At 34.9% G+C, this 19353-nt stretch overlaps 1 protein-coding gene across 2 annotated transcripts in view; it reads right to left on the bottom strand.

Annotated features, from left to right (window-relative positions):
- Positions 1 to 5150: 5150 nt before the first annotated feature.
- The window catches only part of APOLD1 (apolipoprotein L domain containing 1), a 61963-nt gene continuing 47760 nt past the window's right edge, over positions 5151 to 19353 (bottom strand). Inside the window, exons 1-2 of one of the 2 annotated variants that reach the window (XM_031938220.1) lie at positions 9843 to 10276; positions 5151 to 7436 (exon numbers count right to left, since the gene is read on the bottom strand). In XM_031938220.1, coding sequence (XP_031794080.1) covers positions 6683 to 7436; positions 9843 to 10261 — 1173 coding nt within the window. In that variant the 5' untranslated portion in view covers positions 10262 to 10276 and the 3' untranslated portion in view covers positions 5151 to 6682. Of the gene's footprint in view, positions 7437 to 9842; positions 10277 to 19353 lie in introns of those variants that run through there. The other variant, XM_031938221.1, reaches the window with a different exon arrangement.

Below are 19353 nucleotides of genomic sequence, written 5' to 3'. Positions count from 1 at the left end.
CCCTCCCTCCACCCCCTCCCCCAGATGGCAAGCAGTCTTATACAGGTTAAATTTACTTGCATCTTTAATAAATTTTATCTTATTCACAAGTATCTTCCAATTGGATTATAAACTCAATGAGGGCAGAGATTGTGTAGTTTTTCATCTTTATATCTCTGCTTTATCAGTATATGTACAATCAAGTGTTTGTTGAGTTGAATTGAATTAAAAGTTGTTAAGGGAGATAATCTACCAACAGCTATAAGGTATAGTTTTTCCCCTTATATTCGAAATAACCAGTTTGGTCTAAGAGAGAGACAGGGCCTGGTGGGGGAAAAGTTGCTTCATATCTTTCTTCAAGGAACCTGGAAATACCTCTTTCTGCTCAAGGAAAGCAAATACAGGAGCTTTTGTACTCCCTGGCTATTCCTCTACTCTTCTGCTTTGCATAGATAAGGAAAACTGGGGCCCTGAGAGCAGAGGTCCAAAAAATAAACTAAGACTTTCCCTGTATTTAGCTCAAACAGCCCACGCAGAGTGAATAGATCACTTGTAGTTGAGGCACAAAGAAGATAGCTAACTGCTGAGAGATGAGCAGAGCTTGGCAGGCTCTGACACTAACTCAGTCCAAAGCTTGAGGACAAATCCTCAGGAAGAGCTTTGCTACAGCCAAGATTCAAGGTGAATTAATAAATGAAAAAGGACCAATGGAATTCTGCCATAGATAGACCTCTTAAAAGTTGATATAAAATATCTTACGAAATAAGATTATACCGATTTTTTTTTGTGCAGCAAGATAATTGTATAAATATGTATACATATATTGGATTTAACATATATTTTTAACATATTGAACATGTATTACATTACCTACCATCTGGGGGAGGGATTGGGGGAAGGAGGGGAAAATTCGGAACATAAGATTTTGCAAGGGTCAATATTGAAAAATTACCCATGCATATTATTTGTCAATAAAAAGCTTTAATTTAAAAAAAAGAAAGAAAAAGGAAGAAAAAAATAGGATATAGTTTTTACCTGTGGTTTCATTGAAATAGAGAACTTTTGGTAAGGAAATTTCCTCTACCAATAGAGGTCCATATGTTCTCTGAAACCTAGCCTTTTAAAGTTTTCTAAAATATTGAATAGTTAATTGACTTTCCTAGGATCATGTAGTCTATGTCAGAAGTTATGTGTAAGAAGACTTCGACATAAATCTTCCAGGTCTTGAAGCCAGCTCCCTTATTTCCTATAACAAGCTGCCTCTCACATCTTTAAAAATAAAGGTTGCTTAAGGTCATTTAGGAAAGAGTATTAACTTTGAAATCAGAATGCCAGGTTTCAATCCTAACTCAGCTGTATGAGTTTATACAAGTAATTTGACCTTTAGTTTACAGTTTCCTCATCTATCAGATGAGGCTGCTCCAATTTGATGACTTTCTAAATTTATAGAGTTAAGATCCAATATTCTGTGAGTTTATGAATTAAAAAAAAACCTTTCTCAAAACTCAATAGACACTTAAGAGAATTAGTTAGCTGAAAATTTATTTCTAATGAGTATCCCACTGACTAATTCCAAAAAGAAGAAAATAAAATGTCCATCATTTCTTTAGTGCCATGTACTTTTCCAAAAACTTTCTCTTACATTATATCCTTTAGCCTTGATTGTATATTTGACATATCTGGGTGTTCCAAATGCCAGATCCTATTATTCTTTCTATATCCCCATTCTTTTCCTTTCCTCCCAAATACATAATAAATTAATTGGCAGGAGCAGGGCAAGATGTCATCATTCAAATCAGCACATGCAATTTATCAAGTACTTTTTGTACCTACTGGGCATCAGTATCTCTGTAGGCATAAATTTCATTTTCAATTAAGTTACTGGGTTTCCTCTTTTGGTTTTCTAAATGATTCTGTTGAACAGTCCTCAAAATTGTGTTTAACTGAAGTTTTACAGAATACATCTCAGACTCTCAGAGTATCATAGATTTTTTTATATCAGGAAACACTAGAGAGATAATCTGATCCAACTTCCCCATTTTAGAGAAAAAGAAACTGAGTATCAGGGAGCTCGTGACTTGCCCGTGATGATACAATTAAAATCATACATATCTCTATAAATATGGAAGCAGAGCAGATTCATATATTTAGAATGATAAAAGTCCAATGCTTTATTATTTATTGAATTAAGGCTGTTAATCAATTAGTGTTTGAATATTTTGGTATGAATGCAGCAATACCTGATTTACAGGAGGAATGCTTTAAAAAGAATGAAAAGACAACATAGTCTCTGGACTCAGTGAGGTTTAGTAATTTTTTAGCCATGTCCGACTCTTTGTGGCTCCATTTGGGGTTTTCTTGGCAAACATACTGGAGTGATTTGCCATGTCCTTCTCCGGCTTATTTGACAGATGAGGAAACTGAGGCAAACAGGGTTAAGTGACTGCTCAGGGTCATACAAACTAGGAAGCAATTGAGGTCAGATTTAAACTCACAGAGATCCACTTTAGTTGCACCAGCTGACTCAGAGTACTTGTATTCAAATCATGTCTTTCACTCTTACTTTTTGAATATCTTTATACAAGTCCCCCAACCTCCCTGGACCACATTTCTTCATCCATAGAATAAAACGCTTAGACTAGATGATTTCTGAAATTTCTCTAAATAACATGGCCCTATCGGGGTAATGCTTAATACAACTGAGTTTCGCAATTAGCTGACATTTGCTTTTTTTTTTTTTGTTATACATATGCATTATTTTTTTTTTTACATATTTCCTCATGAATCATGCTGGGAGAAAAAAGTCAGAACAAAAGGGGAAAACCATGAGAGGGGAAAAAACAGAAGAAAAGGCGCGGGGAGTGAATCCAGCATGTCGATTTACATTTAATTTCTATAGTTCTCTCTTTGGATGCAAATGGCATTTCCCATCCAAAGTTTATTGAGCTAGCCTGGGATCCCTGAATCACTGGGAAGAACCAAGTTTATCATAGTTGATCATTGCACAATCTTGCTGTTGCTATGTACAGTGTTTTCCTGGTTCAGCTTATTTCAATATCCTTTATATAAATCTTTCTGGGCCTTTCTAAAATCAGCTTGTTCATCTTTTTTTATAGAATAATATTTCATTACTTTCATGATTTTTTCAGCCATAAATTTCATAATTTATTCAGCCATTCCCCAAATGATGGGTATCAACTCATTTTATGACATTTTTCTATTTAAACATAATAATTATTTTTCTTTTAAACATTCATAATGAAAATCTTTTGGAAATATATACTTTTCTCTGCCTTATGAGAATATACTTTACATAATTTAATCTTTTGTTGATAATGTAAGGTCATCATTACAAACACCAATTATTAACCTCAGAAGCTTTTGAAGAATAGAGCTGTTTATTTTTTTTACTAAGTGGATCCAATTGAAGTGCTCTTAATTTTTATTTCTGTCTGATCCTTTAAAGTTGTCAGTTCTCACTATCATTGCTGGCAATGAAAAGTGAAACCTCTCTCTTCTTGCCTTTAGCTGTTATCACTTTTACATTTGCTTCTTTCTATGTACTGTGGGTTGAAATGACAAATGTTTACTTAAAACATAATAAATTCATTAGAATGAAGCCTAACAACAATATCCCCTAATTTTTAGTTTTAATGAACTTTTAGATTTCAATTTGATTCCTTCAGATTTTCTATAACCCAGTTCTTCACAATGTTCTAAAGGAATGAATCTCCTACAGTCTGATTCCCATATAAGTGGACATTAATTATATGCACTATCCCTGTTCTAATGTACCTCCAGTCAGGTAATTTGATTCACATACAGTATAGTTTGCATTTTTGGAAAAATAGAACAATATATAGTTTTGTTGAAACACAACAATGCAGAGTCAAAACTTAGTTCTCAGCACTAGGAAAACAACAGATTCAAATGTTTTCAGTATAGAATAGTAGGAAAAGCAACTAGAGAAGCACTTAGACATTCAGCATGTTTGTTTTTAGCAAGTTTATTTTTGATAGTTTTTTTCTGATGTGCACCTTTATCTAAGGATTTCCTTTATCCTTCCCCACAACATTTCATATTATATTTTATTTCTGATAGAATGAAGATTTACCAAAACAATATTCTGTATGTTTTCCACAAAAAAAAATTATTTTCTCTTACTAATTAATATATAGCTACATTTGACTAAGGATAAATTACCTAAAGCCCCAAAGAGCTTCTAAATTTCAAAATAACAATTACATAGGGAAAGCTGGTGATCTTTTTCTACAAAGTCTCCATTGGTTTATAAGCTAGATGTACTTATTGCTTAAGCTATGAAGCTACTTCTTCATTCAATAATATTTACTGATTCCTTACTTTGTACATATTATTATTGCAAATTAGACATTGCTCCTTTATAAATTGATCCATGCAAGATGTAACTCAAAGTTACATTTTTGATTCAGTTAAAGTATTTAGTAGATAGAAAGATTGATATTGCTTCCAAAGATGCTCAATAGAGTGATTAATTACTGAGAGAATCTAATTTAGCATTAAGCACTGATAAAAAATGATGTTAGGACCAAATTTTTGCCAGCAGCTATTTAAATAAGTTAAGGAAACACAGGCTCTTCAACTGGCCCAGGATGCAAGAGAAAAAAGACAATAAAATATGAGTCAAAGTTTTCAGAAAAATTGGAAGTATGCCCCATAGCTTTGAAATTTCACTTCCTCAGGCTCACTGCCATCATTGGTAGGTGAATTTTTTGTAGGACCCAATATTTTGCAACCTATTTTTGGTATTTGTTTGCAATTATTGGGAGGGTGATTCAAGAAACTTTAAAAGTTTTCTAAAGGATAACTAACACAAAAGAAAGAAAAGAAGGAAGAAAGGAAGGAAGAGAGAAAAAATAGGAAAGAAAGAAAGAAATACCAGGATCTCCTGTACCTATAACAAAGGAAACCAAGACATATCACTAAAACCTCACCAACCACAATGTCCATCAACTATAAGACACAACTTCATAGGACACTAGGCTTTCTGAATGCAGATGCTTATTTATACCACGGCTCCTCTTATGTTATTCTTTTCTACATTTAACACATTCTCTTTCCAGGTCAAGTCTTATATGTTCTCATGTGTACTTTAAAGGTAAACATTATTTTAATCACTTACATAATCAAAAATATATTACCTTACTTTTTCTTCCTAAAGGCTGTTTTTTTTTTAAACATCCATTTATTTGGTCCCTCTATCTTACCTACTTAACAAAAACATTGAAAAATAAATTCTCTTCATAGATCAAAAAGGGACTCCTTAAAGGGATTAATGCCATCTCCAGCAACCATTTACCTATCTCCTATCCACTTTACAGAAACCATTTGGCTATACTTTACTCCTCGGAAATGAAGCTAGTGATAGCAGCCAAGTTTTCCCAAATTGACTATTCCGGTGATTATTAAAATATGTCACTTCTATAAAACTCTGTTATATAATAAAAAGCAATAAAATTATGAGATTTAAATAAATAAATAAAATACCTTATGTGGTGTTAAAATAAAAGGTAGAAAAGCTAATTTCTCAATAAAATTACATTCTTTGGTGTACCAGTTTTTACAACATATAGACAATGCTGCCCTCTAAAGGATAGAATGTGTCATATCCTTTGAGGATATGTAGGGATTTTTAGATCAATTATGCCTTCCCCTTATAATGACCTGCCACTTTTCCAGTTAACTCATCTTTTCCATTAACCCAAAGGATGCTGACTGCCTTTGAGCTTGCCATCTGGCATAGACAGGTGACCCAAAAAGGGGAACCTTTCCTTGGACTGCACACTAAATATTGGAGTGATAACTTTGGGGAATCCTTGAAATCATTAGGTCAGGATGGGTAAATTAAGTCTACAGTCACTCTAAGGGGTCTTCTCTAAACCCAAAATGAACTCTTAAACAGAGAAAGCTGGGGGACAGGGGAAAGAGTCAGGTTAGTTTCAGATACCTTCCTTGAACTCTGAAACAGAGACTTCTATTTATTTGGGTTGTGGGGAGTATGGTCATAAAGAGCAAGCAGATAGAAGTCGTCTTTGGCCTTTGTAACTGGGCTTTTGTTTTAGATCCTTTGGGGTTTTTTGGAATCAAAAAGGGGGAGGTATTAGATCTGCCCTGCTCATTAAGTCATCTTAGGGGCCTTTCAATTACTTTGAACTTGAAGTGAAGTCCTAAAAACTAACCTGACTGAAGAAGTCTCTCAGACCCTCTTTGGTATGGACCAGTACCCTCAAGGCAGAACTGGAACCATCTTGAAAGTCCAGGTAATTTTGCAACCATTGGGTTCTCAAGGAAGAACTAACTAGCTTTTGGCTGGCATTGGTGACTAGGAAACTTTTGATGGTGACAGGAAAACATTTTGCTAGCACACAATACATTAACATCGCCCATTCACATGTGCTACTACTAAACATGGAAAAAGTCTCCAGCACTAAATCCCAGTCCTTTTCCTCACAGGATATCACAATGGTAAGAAAATAACGGCTATGAGGACCCACCCATTTCAAGTCATATATTCAGAAAACCTCAGTGTTAACCAGAATCTCAGAAATCCACCTCATACCCAAAGTATACATCCCTTTTACAACAAGAGTCACGTTTGGTTTTTTCTTTCCATTCTTTGTGTACAACTACCCATCATCTCAATTCAGCTCCAAGGTCTTTGCTCTCAAAAAAACATCCCTCCATATTTGTCCAGAGATTCCTTTGAGTCCAAAGCGGGGTTTTCATGTTTGGTTTTTGCATAGAGTTGTACTCTCGATTCCAGCTGCTGACTGAGTTCATCCAGGGCAGCGGTGCAGGACTCCAGGCTCTCAGCCAGTTTCTGAATCTTGGCCTTCAGTATGGCCTGGCTAACCTTTGTGGCCCCCTCTGCATGCCTGGGGATGAGGAAGCCACGTGAGCCGAAGAACACGATAAAATAGACCGAATTATACAGAGCAATGGAAGCCTTCTTCCCAGACTGGAGAAGTTGGAAATCCAGACAACCCTGTCCCCGGCAAAAGAAATCCAAGCATCCTAAAATTTCCCTCATCTGATCCTGGCAAATTGCCGCAATATCTTGCACCCTTCTCAGGTCTCTGGAGTTGCGAAACACCAGAGACAGGTCAGAACTGAGGGTAACTGCCCCTCCGGCAGTGGCCACACCCAGGCCCACTGCAGAGGCCAGAAGAGAGGTCCCTAGAGTGATGGGACTCAAGGACAGCCCCACAATGGCCGTGATGGCTCCAGCTGCACTCAGGGAACTGCCGGTGATGTACGCCAGCAGCGACCGTTTGCGAAGCTTTTCGATCTTTCGGATGATGTCCCGGAGGCTCCGGATTTGGCCATGAAGTCTGCTCCTTCTATCCAACAACAACACCTGGAAACGGCGAAGAGAATCCACAGCTTGGGGCTGGGGGACAATCAGCCTTTCCATGACACTGTTAAGAAACAGATAAAGGATCAATGCAAAGATTGGTATGCAATGATAGTTATTATCTTTATGATTGCTATCAGCAATATTTTCCCTGCTTCAGGAAAAACTTGAGTTCCAATGCTAACTCCTGCATTTCCTGTATGACCCCTAGGAAGTCTTAATGTCTATGAGCCTGAGCTTCCTCATTTGTAAAATGGAAATAATGATATTGTATTATCACAGATGACTCTGAAGTTCAAAAGTGGGAAACTTATGTAAAAAAGCACTTAGAAATGTTAATATACTATAAAAATGTCACCAACACAGGCCATGATCCCTGAAGACTGTAGAGAATTTTCAGGTGGAAAAAATAATCTACAATCAAGGCCGATCAACAAATGCCCTGCAATTTATAGTCTCAGACAGTTGTCTGGGGGACACTAAAAATCTACAGGATTTAACATAGATGAGTGTCACAATCAGAAACAGGACTTAAAACTGGTTTTACTGCCTTTAAGAGTAGCTCTCTATCCACCCTACCACACTGCCAGTAGTTGACCATGGTCTTCCTCCTCATCAGCAAGACTTTCAAACAGGACTTCTATTTTAAGCTCATTTGTTCACCACTGGAGTACTTTAACCTTGATCAAGATATTTAAAGGAAGTCAGGATCTCATTTTCTTCACAAGTAAGTAAGAATAACACTGTCTTCTAGTTACCTCACAGGAAAGGGGGAAGGGAAGCTTCCAGAGAATTGTATTATAGATTTAAATAGCTTACCTAGAGGTAAAAGTATAGGAGGAACAAAAAATAATGGCTTTCTCCTCCCCTTTTTGATCCCCTTTAGAATCTCCTTCTACTCTCAGATCTTGAGTATTTGATCCATTCTTTGGGTAATTAAAAGGGTTTGGGTTTTGTTTTTTTTTTTTTTTTTTTTTTTTTTTTGGAGGGGGGAAGATTCCATAAGGATATTTTTTAATCTCAGAATTCAATCTAAAAATATAGGACTTTTTTGTTTCATTTGCTCTTATAACAAATAGTCAATTTTCCTCAGTTTTCTCATAATAGCACTTCTTCCCTAGTCAATTCAGCTCTGTGATGAGAGATCTGAAATGTTTACCTAGTTATCTTTCTGTTTTACTAAAAACTAAAGCTTTATAGAGAGCTATAAAAAGTGACAGAATGGTAATAGCAGAAATACAAGATAAAAACAAAATAACATGTGGTATATGAATATTATGGAATATTACTGTTCTGTAAGAAATGACCAACAGGATAATTTCAGAAAGGCCTGGAGAGACTTACACGAACTGATGCTGAGTGAAATGAACAGGACCAGGAGATCATTATATACTTCAACAACAATACTATATGATGACCAGTTCTGATGGACCAGGCCATCCTCAGCAACGAGATCAACCAAATCATTTCTAATGGAGCAGTAATGAACTGAACTAGCTATGCCCAGAAAAAGAACTCTGGGAGATGACTAAAAACCATTACATTGAATTCCCAATTCCTATATTTATGCACACCTGCATTTTTGATTTCCTTCACAAGCTAATTGTACAATATTTCAGAGTCTGATTCTTTTTGTACAGCAAAATAACGGTTTGGTCATATATACTTATTGTGTATCTAATTTATATTTTAATATATTTAATCTACTGGTCATCCTGCCATCTAGGGGAGGGGGTGGGGGGGTAAGAGGTGAAAAACTGGAACAAGAGGTTTGGCAATTGTTAATGCTGTAAAGTTACCCATGTATATATCCTGTAAATAAAATGCTATTAAATAAAAAAAAAACAAAAACAAAAACAAAATAACACAAATAAAATAGTCATTAGCATGAACAACAGAGCAAATTAAAGATGTTCTCAGCAAAGAAAATTTACTTCCTACTGTAATCAATGATTCTTATCTCAGTATATATAGGCCTTATTTCTTAATCAACAGTCAATAAACATTTATTAAATGCCTTAAGAAGAATTTCTTAAAGTTAAAGAATAAGAAGGAAAGGCAGGATATTTTGATAATGATATAATTAAAGCTTTTAAAATAGCCCCTCTACTTTCTTTTCAAACTTACCAAAAAAATTTTTACTTATAGCTTCTCTTATTTCTCACAATAATCTACAAGGCAGATAATGTAAGTAAATTTTCTTTCCACTTGAAAGATAAGGAAACAGGTATAGAGCAGGTTAGTGATCCATCCAAAGGCATCCAGTTAATAATTAACAGAGCTTAAACTGGGATTCTCATTGCCAGTAATATTCCCCATCCATTGTACCCCAAATTAGTCTTCTGTTTCCAGGAAAATGCCTCAATAAGATGATCAAAAGAAAGAAAAACTGATAAATACAATCTCAATGTTAACAGAACCCCAAAGGCTATTTTTTCTCTAAAAATATCACATCAAGCTTCCAACTTACCCTTCTTTGCTTCTGGGTGCCTCCAAAAAGGAAAAATCTTGAGCTGTTTCTGGATGAGTATATTTTATAGTTAGGAAGAACCAATAGCTACCCTGGGAAAACGTTGCCTCATTCCAGGAATATGCCATTTCCTGCCTCTGGCCCCATGCTGCCTTGTCCCGAAGGATGTGACATACGGGAAAATGACCTGCTAGCTGTGCAGCCCAGCACATCCCATCCCATATTGAGGAAATGAACATTGTGTATTTGCTTTCCCAAGAGTGCAGGAAAAAGAACCACAGGTTCTTCAACTTGAAACAAGTGTTGTCATCATTCCAGGGGGAGACCCTGCCTTTCCTATCCTGGCAATAGCTGGTGACATCATTGAAGAAGACATCAAAAGTGCTGGCTGCCCAATTACAGGGCTCCTGAAGAAACATTTCCTAGCCATTCTTAAGAAGGAAAAAAAAATTCTTGCTTTAAGATAGCCATCTTCCATGTAGAATGACATATATTTTCAAAAATCAGAGGATGAATTCTGAAACATACGTGCAGCCCTATAAGACAGGATAAGAAGTGAAGGCTCCCTCCACAGGAAGAGCCAAGTACCACCAACTGTGAAGGAGACATTAGAGGTCTCAGAAAGGGCAAATAACAGAGTAAATGCGTCAGAAAAATCAACTGGGTCATGTCACATAAGGATCTAATTATAGACTTCAGCAGCAAGGGTTTGGCTTCGTATTTTAGCTAGAACTAAGAATTGTAGCTCAAATGAGAATCAGACAAATGGGCTTTATCTACTCATATAAAGTGAAGGGGAAGCTCTAAGGGAATCTACTAGATAAGGTCTTCAAACAACTGTGTAGAAAACATGTTTAAAGTGGACTTTGCCATAGGCTAACTTACCTGACAGATAGATATTACAAGCTTGATTAGTATCAAATTATGTTAGCCAGCTTTGCATTGTTTCCAGTGTTGGGGTACCTGGATCAGAGCCCCCTAAGGTGGGGAAGTAGTTGACAAGAGAGATTTCAGTAACTTTGGCTTTTTAGCTGTGGTGGTCCAAGATTTTTCTCCCTTGTCATTGCTATATGTGGTCTTTTCTAGAGAGGATAAACAATAAGAAGCTGGTGTAGTGGGGAAGAAGAAAAAAAAGAAAGAAAATTCTTGTTAAATGGGGAGAGGGGATATATTAAAAACAAAGTTGATCTGGAATTTGTGTGTTTCCTGAATTTGGTTCAAGGCTGGCCAGATCTTATAAGGTCTTGGCAATTAGGACACAGAATACATCCAAGATTAGATCTGAGTGATGATATATGTTATAGATTCAGCATTAAATATTTCATTACTGAGTTTGATCTCCAGTTTGCTAGAGAATAGGCATCTTCATGACAAACTATGACAATATGTATGACTTCAGAACCAAGAGAGTTTAAAGCTTATAATTCAAAAAGGAACGTTGTTAAAATATGATTGATTTGAAAAAAGATCTGAAATGTTTAATGGAATTCAAATTCAGAGTGAGTCACTAATATCACATGGTAGCCAGGAAAGCCAGTACAGTCTTAGGATACATTAAGAGAGTCAAGATGTGCAAAATCAGGGAAGTAGTAAAACTTTGGGATTGGAGCAGAGCCAAATGGCAGATTGTCAGAAGTAAAATAAAACTCTCCCTCCTCCTGTATCACCTGCAAACAGATCTAGAAAGTCCACCAGACTACATTCTGATTGGGAAATTTTTTTTAAGTCACAGTGAATCATTTTTCCCACCCAAGTTGGCATAAGGAAACGGACAGATCTGCAGACAATAGGAACAAGGTCCAGCCAGGAACAGTGGCATAGAGCATTTCAGCCCTGGAAAAGGTTATGGACTCCGCATAAAGAAGATCATAATAGCAATTAACTACTTGACAAGATTTTTGTGAGGATCATGTGAGATAATATCTGTAAAGCACTTCTTACAGTACTCAGCACTTAGTAGGTACTTAATAAATACTTGTTCCACCCTGTGCCTCTTCTAAAACAAGCAAAAAGTGCTGCTCAACTGGATGCAGAAATAGATGCCAAAATGGCAGTTCTGTTGCTTACTACTCAGATCTAGGATATAGATCCCGGGGGTCCTACAGCTAAGAGTGGTAGTCCAGAATAAAGTGCAAAGTGAGGAGCAAGGTGAAGAGCAGGCTGAGGACCCTGGGCAGTGTACCAAACAAGAAACAGATTCAAAAAAATAAATAGTTGTATGGTTTTGAATGAAGAAGTACAATGAAGTATCAGTTCCAACCTATAGTCCAGTATGAAACCTGCAACAGAATGAAGTTCCAAACAAATGGGAAGATTGTAGTTCTGTCACTCTTGAACCAGCATCTTTCTAGCTGATTGATAGAAGTGAAGTCCAGAAGCGGTGTACTTGAACTCCATTTAGGAACAATCCCATAAGTGTATTCCTCAGATGGAAACCTAAGTCAGTAACTTGCAGATCTCAGGCCAGTGGAACAATGATCAGACTTTGTTCTGGATTAGATCACTTCTGGAAGCACTGAAAATTTGTAGGTTCCTGGCCTGAGCTGTTCTGGATATCCTGGAATAATTTAACATTCACTAGCCTAAAAAAGTACTACTAGCTCTGTTGTACAAAGCAGTCCATCTCTAACATGAAATCTAAAGTAAGTAGGCCAGAAAAAAGAAAAAGGAATTCCAATATAAAAAGCTATTATGGTGACTTTGACACTTAAGACACAACCCTAAAGAAGAGAATAACTCCAAAATATCTATAAGCCAATCCTCAAAGCAAAACACAGCTTGGCCACAAGTACAACTAGAATTATTTTGAGAGATAAAATGAAATATTTGAAAGTTTTTATATATTTTTAAAATAAATGACATGAGAATACTAAAGGAAAATGGGGGGGAGGGTAGAATTAGGAAGAATTTGGCTGGGAATTAACAGCTTGCAGAAAAGGTACAAAACCTTACCCAAGAAAGCAAGAAATTCTTTGACAATTAGAATGGAGTAAATAATAATAATAGGTAGTATTTGTATAGTACTTTCAGGAATTGCAAAGTGTTTTACAAATATTATCTCATTCATTTTTCTGGACCAAGACAATTTAGAAAAGCAAAAGAGAGCTCTAACATGGGGGTTGGCCTGGGAGCACAGAGAGTGGAAACATCAACTGTGGGCCTTGGAGGCTATGATAAAGCAACAGCAGCAGAAACAGAATTAGAAGTTATCATCATCCAGAGGCAATAAGAAATTACAGGGAACCTCTGTGTGGGCACTAGGTACAGGACCAAGTACCACATGGCACATCCCTTGCTCATTACCCAGTTCCATGTCACAAGTCCAGGGGGGGTGGGGGGAGAGAAAGAGAGAAAGAGAGAGAAAAAGGGGGCTCTGTACAATGAAAAACTCTTTCCTGTACAATGAGAAACTAAAAGAGAGAAGTTTTCACTAGCTGGAACTGCAGTATGGCAGGGCTCCATGCTACAGTAATACTCAGGAAACTAAGGAATAAAGGAAACTGAGGCAAGATGCCAATAAGTATGATACTCTACTAGGCCTGAAGGAAAGCAAACTGGCATTCATCTGGAAGCAATTCTCTCTCTCCAAGTCACTTGTTTCAGGAGCTAAGATCAGTGAAATGTGAATTGTCTAGCATAGGAAGAGACTCTGAAATCTTTTAAGTCCAGCCCCCTGGAAAGGAGGCAGAAAGTAACTAATAAGGGAAAATAAGGGGAAAAGACAAATAAAGATCTCAGGAGGAAGAAATCTCAGTTAAAGACAGTAAACACTATCAGATAATCAACAGAGAAACAACAAATTCTGCAAGCAATCAGTAAAAAAAAAAAATACCTTCAAATAAAAAGAAAAGGAAATTTGAATAACACAAAACTATACTGCACCTACAAGAACCCACAGGAGGAAATGGAATAATGTATTACAAAGAACAAAAGAGCTATAATACAATGTAGCATGACACATTCTACAAACTCAAGCCAACTATTGTTGAAAAAAGATATACTTCCAATAAAAAGAGGCATTCCATAAAGAAAACCTGATCTGAAAAAAATTTCTTTTCACATAGTACGAATAAAATAAAAGATAATAAAATAAATTACTTTCCCCAAAATTAAAAAAAAAATCTAAAATGAGAAAGACACCTTAGTAGTAACAACAATGATATTAAAACAGAGACCGTTAAAAGATTTTTTTTTCCTAAATGCACAAAAGGGGACAAGAGTAAAAGAATAACTCAAATAGAAAAAGTGATAAGAGAAACAAACCTGAAACATCATGAAATAAACACCCTAATATCCAGGAATAGCACAGTTGAATAATGGTAAAGTACATAAAAAGGAAGAAAGGGGAAAGAAGATAGAAGACAATATTAAATGTGCTCTAATAAAGTTAAAGGTCAACAATGAAGGGAAAATAAATCCTATCTCTAGAAGAAGGCCTAAAGGAGAATGGATAAAAGACAAAAGGAGAGACTGAAATGGGGAAAAGAGGAAAATTGTTTCAGTGGTGGGAGAGGGTCCTACTGAATGTTCCCATGGGTGAAGAGAAATATTTTATAATCAACATAGGAACCTTATAAGGGATAATCTGCAGGGATGTGGTGCTTAGAGGGACCACTTGCCTTACCTCAGGAAATGATTTCCTGGAGGAAACCTAGAATAATGAGAAGTTATAGACCCAGAAAGAAGAATTCTTGGCAAATGGGAGAGAATAATGATCATGGAAAGAAGGCAAAGGATATTAATGAAAAGGACAAGTATTTAGGAAAATTCCTACCATGCAACAATTCTATGTTCTTTATTGCTTGCAGGAATTGAGACAGAATGAGGCAGAACAGAAAAAGAGGGCTGGGAGTAATCTACATGAGAATAACTTAGAAACTCTTTAGAAGAGGGAAATCAAAATCAGTATCATAAAAACTTTAATTCCAGGAGGAATGAAAAGACTTTTTTTAAAAAAAAAGTAGAAATAAGAATGAATTAGAGGAAAAAAGTCTAGAATAAACAGAAAATGAAGATAAATAATGAAGAGAATAAGGAAAAGAAATCCTTTTGTTGAAAAAAGACATAGCCAATGAAATGTTAATACTAGCAAACAAAATAAGTTGAAGGAGAGGAGAGGGGGAAGAATTTTACTTGACTATAAACTGAAAGAAAAAAGAATGAACATTTAGATCAAAGTTTCTTATATTGTGGCTTTCCACCCTATATAGGGTCATGTTACTGAATATAGGGATCACAAAAAAAATTGGCAGTGGTAAAAGATTTCTGAACGCAAAAACCAAAAATTAATTTAAAATCAAACACATAACGCATCTGAGGTTTTTATGGCAGTACTTGCCCATGTTGCATTGCTTGACTTCATTGCAACCTTGGTTCTGAACACATAACATGTGCACTTTGCACTGAGCATGCAAGAACACAGCCAGAAACACCTTGGCTCAGATTCAAGATGTGGTCATATAAAAATTTCTCTAGTGAAAAGCGGTCACGAGTGGAAAATGCTTAAGTATCCCTGTTTTAAATAAATAAATGAAAGGCATAAAGAAAAAGAAACTAAGTAAAACTTCAAAACTAGGGAAAGGGTTAACAAGTAGGAGAGGAAAAATTGATGCTGAAGGAGAGATAGCTAGTATATAGGGTTGGCTTAAAGTAGTTTAAGTCAAATTATTGAAGAAATAAAATATTTTCTTTACAAACATAGGGTGTTATCCTAATTCAGAATGTGTGTGTGTGTGTGTATGTGTGTGAAACAGAAAAACATAAACCTAACTCTCATAACTTTAAATGCAAATATCTTAACCCAATAAAATTAAAGAGTAACAGACTGGAAAAGAAAATAAAAACCTTACTTACAAGAACATACCTAAAAACAAAATCATGTATAGAATAAAAATGTGGGGCTGTAATAAAGTTTACTGTGTATCAAATGAATCAAAAACAATAAAAAAGTAGTTTCAATCATGTTATCAAATAAAACAAAAGCAAAAATTCACAATATAAAAAGAAACAAGGAAACTACATTATACTGAAAGGAAGTATAAAAGCAAATCAATAGCAATATTAAACATATATGTTCCAAGTGCCTTTTAGTACCTAAATTCACAGAGGAAAAATTAACTGAATTACAAGACACAAAGAGTTATGCAAATGTCAAGCGACTCTAATGTTTGTCTCCATTTTGGACAAATATGACAGAAAGATAAACAAAAGAGAAAATACAGAATTAGAAAAAATTGCTGCAGAAACTAGAGTTAAAGGATTTAAGGCAAGGGTGTTACAAAACTTAAATGAGATAAAGTAGGAAATGCATTTTGCTAATCTTAAAGTGCTATATAAATGCAAGTTTATTGTTGTTATTGTTAGGCCTACAACAGTCACCAGTTCTCAAGTTTCATGATGATTTCATTCCCTGAATTTTCTACTGTATCCTTGTTGAATTCAATTAATGTTTATAGAGCAATACAAGGTGTACTGATAAATGTTAACTTCTAGGATCTCTGAAGGGAAAAGAGCATGCACAAGTATAATTAATCTGCATTTTGAAACTTTCCTAAATCTGAACAATCAATAAAACAATGAATCAAGCACTGATTTGTAAAATTGATGGGGTATCAATGCTCACATTGAAAATTTATTAGTGAAGTCTCATGAAATAAAGAATATCAGTATTTTTCAGCACTATAGGAAACTTTGGCAAAAATTGGCCATGGCACAGAAATACTGAAAACAAATGTGAAAAGTCAGAAGTAATTTTTTTTTTAAATCCTTTGCAAACCATAATACAATAAAATAGTAATTGGTTCAAGGAGCACAAATAATATAGGCCCAAATGGAGACTTAATAATGAAATACTAAATATTAAATGAACCAAAGAATCAACTATGTAAACAATAATTATGTGAAATAAAATTATAATGATAAAACAATATCCAAAGAATTCCTGGGATATTGCTAAAGAATTCCTGGGATATAGATAAAGATAAAGCTATATTTCTTAGAGGGGAAAATATGTCCATAGAATCATTTGTTAACAAAATAGAAAAGGAGAGGATTAATGAACTAAAAATGCATTTTTTAAAATTAAAAAACAAAAAAGCTAAAATAAACATGAAAAGGAGATACTAAAAATTAAAAGAGAAATATATAAATGACACAAAAATGGTAATAATAAATAGGACTAAAAGCTTGTTCTTTAAAAATACTAATAAAATTGATAACTTTAATTTGATTAAAAAGGAGAGAGAAATCAAATAAAATAATAAATAATATGAAATTAAAATAAAATCAGAACTAAAAAGAATTATCAGTATCTACTATATAGAGTTATATGCTACTAAAGCTGAGAATGTAAAAGAAAAAGAGGAATGCCTTCAAAAATATAAAAAAAAAACCTAGTAGAATACCAAATAAAAAAATCTAACTAATCCAATCTCAAAAAAAGAAGAAGAACTAAATGTAAAAGAAACACCAAAGAAAAAAACTCTTGGTCCTGATAGATCCAAAGGAGAATTCTATCAAATCTTTGAAGAAAATTAATACCAATATTATAAAAATTATTCTCAAAAATTGAGGGCAAAGCGTATTCTAACCAGATTCTTTTTAGTAGGTGAGTAGAATCACACTACTTTAACTAGAGAAGGTCAAAGCATAGAAAAAGAACTATAGATCAATATTATTAATAAATATCAATTTTTAAAACTTTAAATACAATTCCATCAAACCAAGAACAGTGATTTATACAAGAAAATTCATTATAACCAAGTTGGATTTATATCAAGGATGCAAAGATGGTTTAATAGAAGAAAAACAATAACATAATTAATGATATTAAAAATAAAAATACCCAAAACTACAGAAGTAGGTCAAATGATGCAGGAAAAGTCTTTGGAAAAGTATGATAACAAATTAATGATTGAAAAGAAAACTCTGCAAAATATTAGCAGAGAACTTTAATTTTTTTTTAAAAAAGTATCTCTCTAAAGCCAAAAGCAATCATCAGAAGTAATGAATATATTTTAGAAGCTTTCCCAATATATACAGGGATAAAGCAAGGGTGCTATTCTTTCCATTATTATTTGATATAGATCTGGAAATGCTGGCAATAGCAATAAGATTAGAAAAAGACATTAAAAGCATAAAACCAGGTAAAATTTACAAAACAGTTCCTATTTATGACATGATAGTTTACTTAGAAAAAGTAAAAGAATCAATTTACTTAGGAATAATTGAGACAATAGCTAGGGCAGAGTTTTAGGCTACACAATAAAAGCTCAAAAAGCAATAGCATATAATAATGACAAAATCCAAGAGGGAGTAATAGAAAGGGAAATTCCATTCCAAATAAAAAAAAAAAGCATAAATTATCTGGGAATCAATCTACTAAAGCACACAAAGTATTTATATAGATTCAATTACTAAATGTTCCTTAAAGAAATAAAGAACAACTCAAATAGAAGAATATTCAATGTTCATGAATGGGCCATGTCACCATGACAAAATTATAATACTACCAAAGTTTATTTATACTTTGAACACTATCAGTCAAACTGAAAAAGAGATATCTTTCAGTAACTGAAAAAATAGTGACAAAATTCACTTGTGTTAAGGGTTACTTTGAAGCAAGCCCAGATTACTTAATCTGGTAATTTCTGCCAGAAGAAATTTTAGTGCAAAGTGGATTCTCTGCCTGCTACAGTAATCAGACCCAGGTTTGGTTAACAGACAATTTTTAGGGCACCTCTTCTAGCCCTAGGAGAGCTTGCTTGGGCAAGTCCTAAGCTCCTGAGATGGAGGTACTCTTTGTCCCCTACCACATGGACAAGTAAGTGTACCTTCTCTGATGGGCTACCCAGCCAGAAAGGCTATCTTTAAAACTGAGAAGTTTGCTTCTGCTGCTGCTTTTTCTATCTCTTGCTCTTTCTTGCAGACATCTTCTGCTGTTTCCAGAAGGCAGCCCCACAGTGCTGGAGCTATTAACTGATCCAGTAAGAGAAAGATTTCACGCCTCTGTCCAAAAAATTAAATCTGGGATATTTATTTCTATTCTGTTTGATTTGTCCTATTTCAGGTGTATGCAGTGATTCCCACCAGATCCTCAAGTTTAAGCCATAATGACCTTGAAGTCAAGAATCCCAGCAAGATGGACAGCCTGGAGTGTTAAGTCTAACAGGGATCCCTAGTGGAGTGAAACCTGGGACTTGAGTTGGAGGTGGGTTTTGGTGATGGAACAAAGTTTATCCTCTAAAAACTTAACTAAGGAATGGAATCTAATTCTCTCACCTTCCCCAGGGACTGATGTAGAATAAGGAAGGGGCATTATATCTCCTACACATTGAGGAAGTTTGTATATTTTGTGATTATATTTTTTAGAATAAGGTATAGCTTTGTAAAATGCCAATTCAATTATTAGTGGCTAACTGGACTGGGATACAGGTACAATCATTGTCAGTACAGGATAGAGCCATTTGCAGAGTCTATCAGGGGTCCTCAAACTTCTTAAATAGGGGGCCAG

The sequence above is a fragment of the Sarcophilus harrisii genome, chromosome 5, assembly GCF_902635505.1.
Source record: "Sarcophilus harrisii chromosome 5, mSarHar1.11, whole genome shotgun sequence".
In the NCBI taxonomy this organism is placed as follows: domain Eukaryota; kingdom Metazoa; phylum Chordata; class Mammalia; order Dasyuromorphia; family Dasyuridae; genus Sarcophilus; species Sarcophilus harrisii.
Note: the sequence above shows the minus strand (reverse complement) of the source record. Positions and strands in the feature narration are given on the sequence as shown.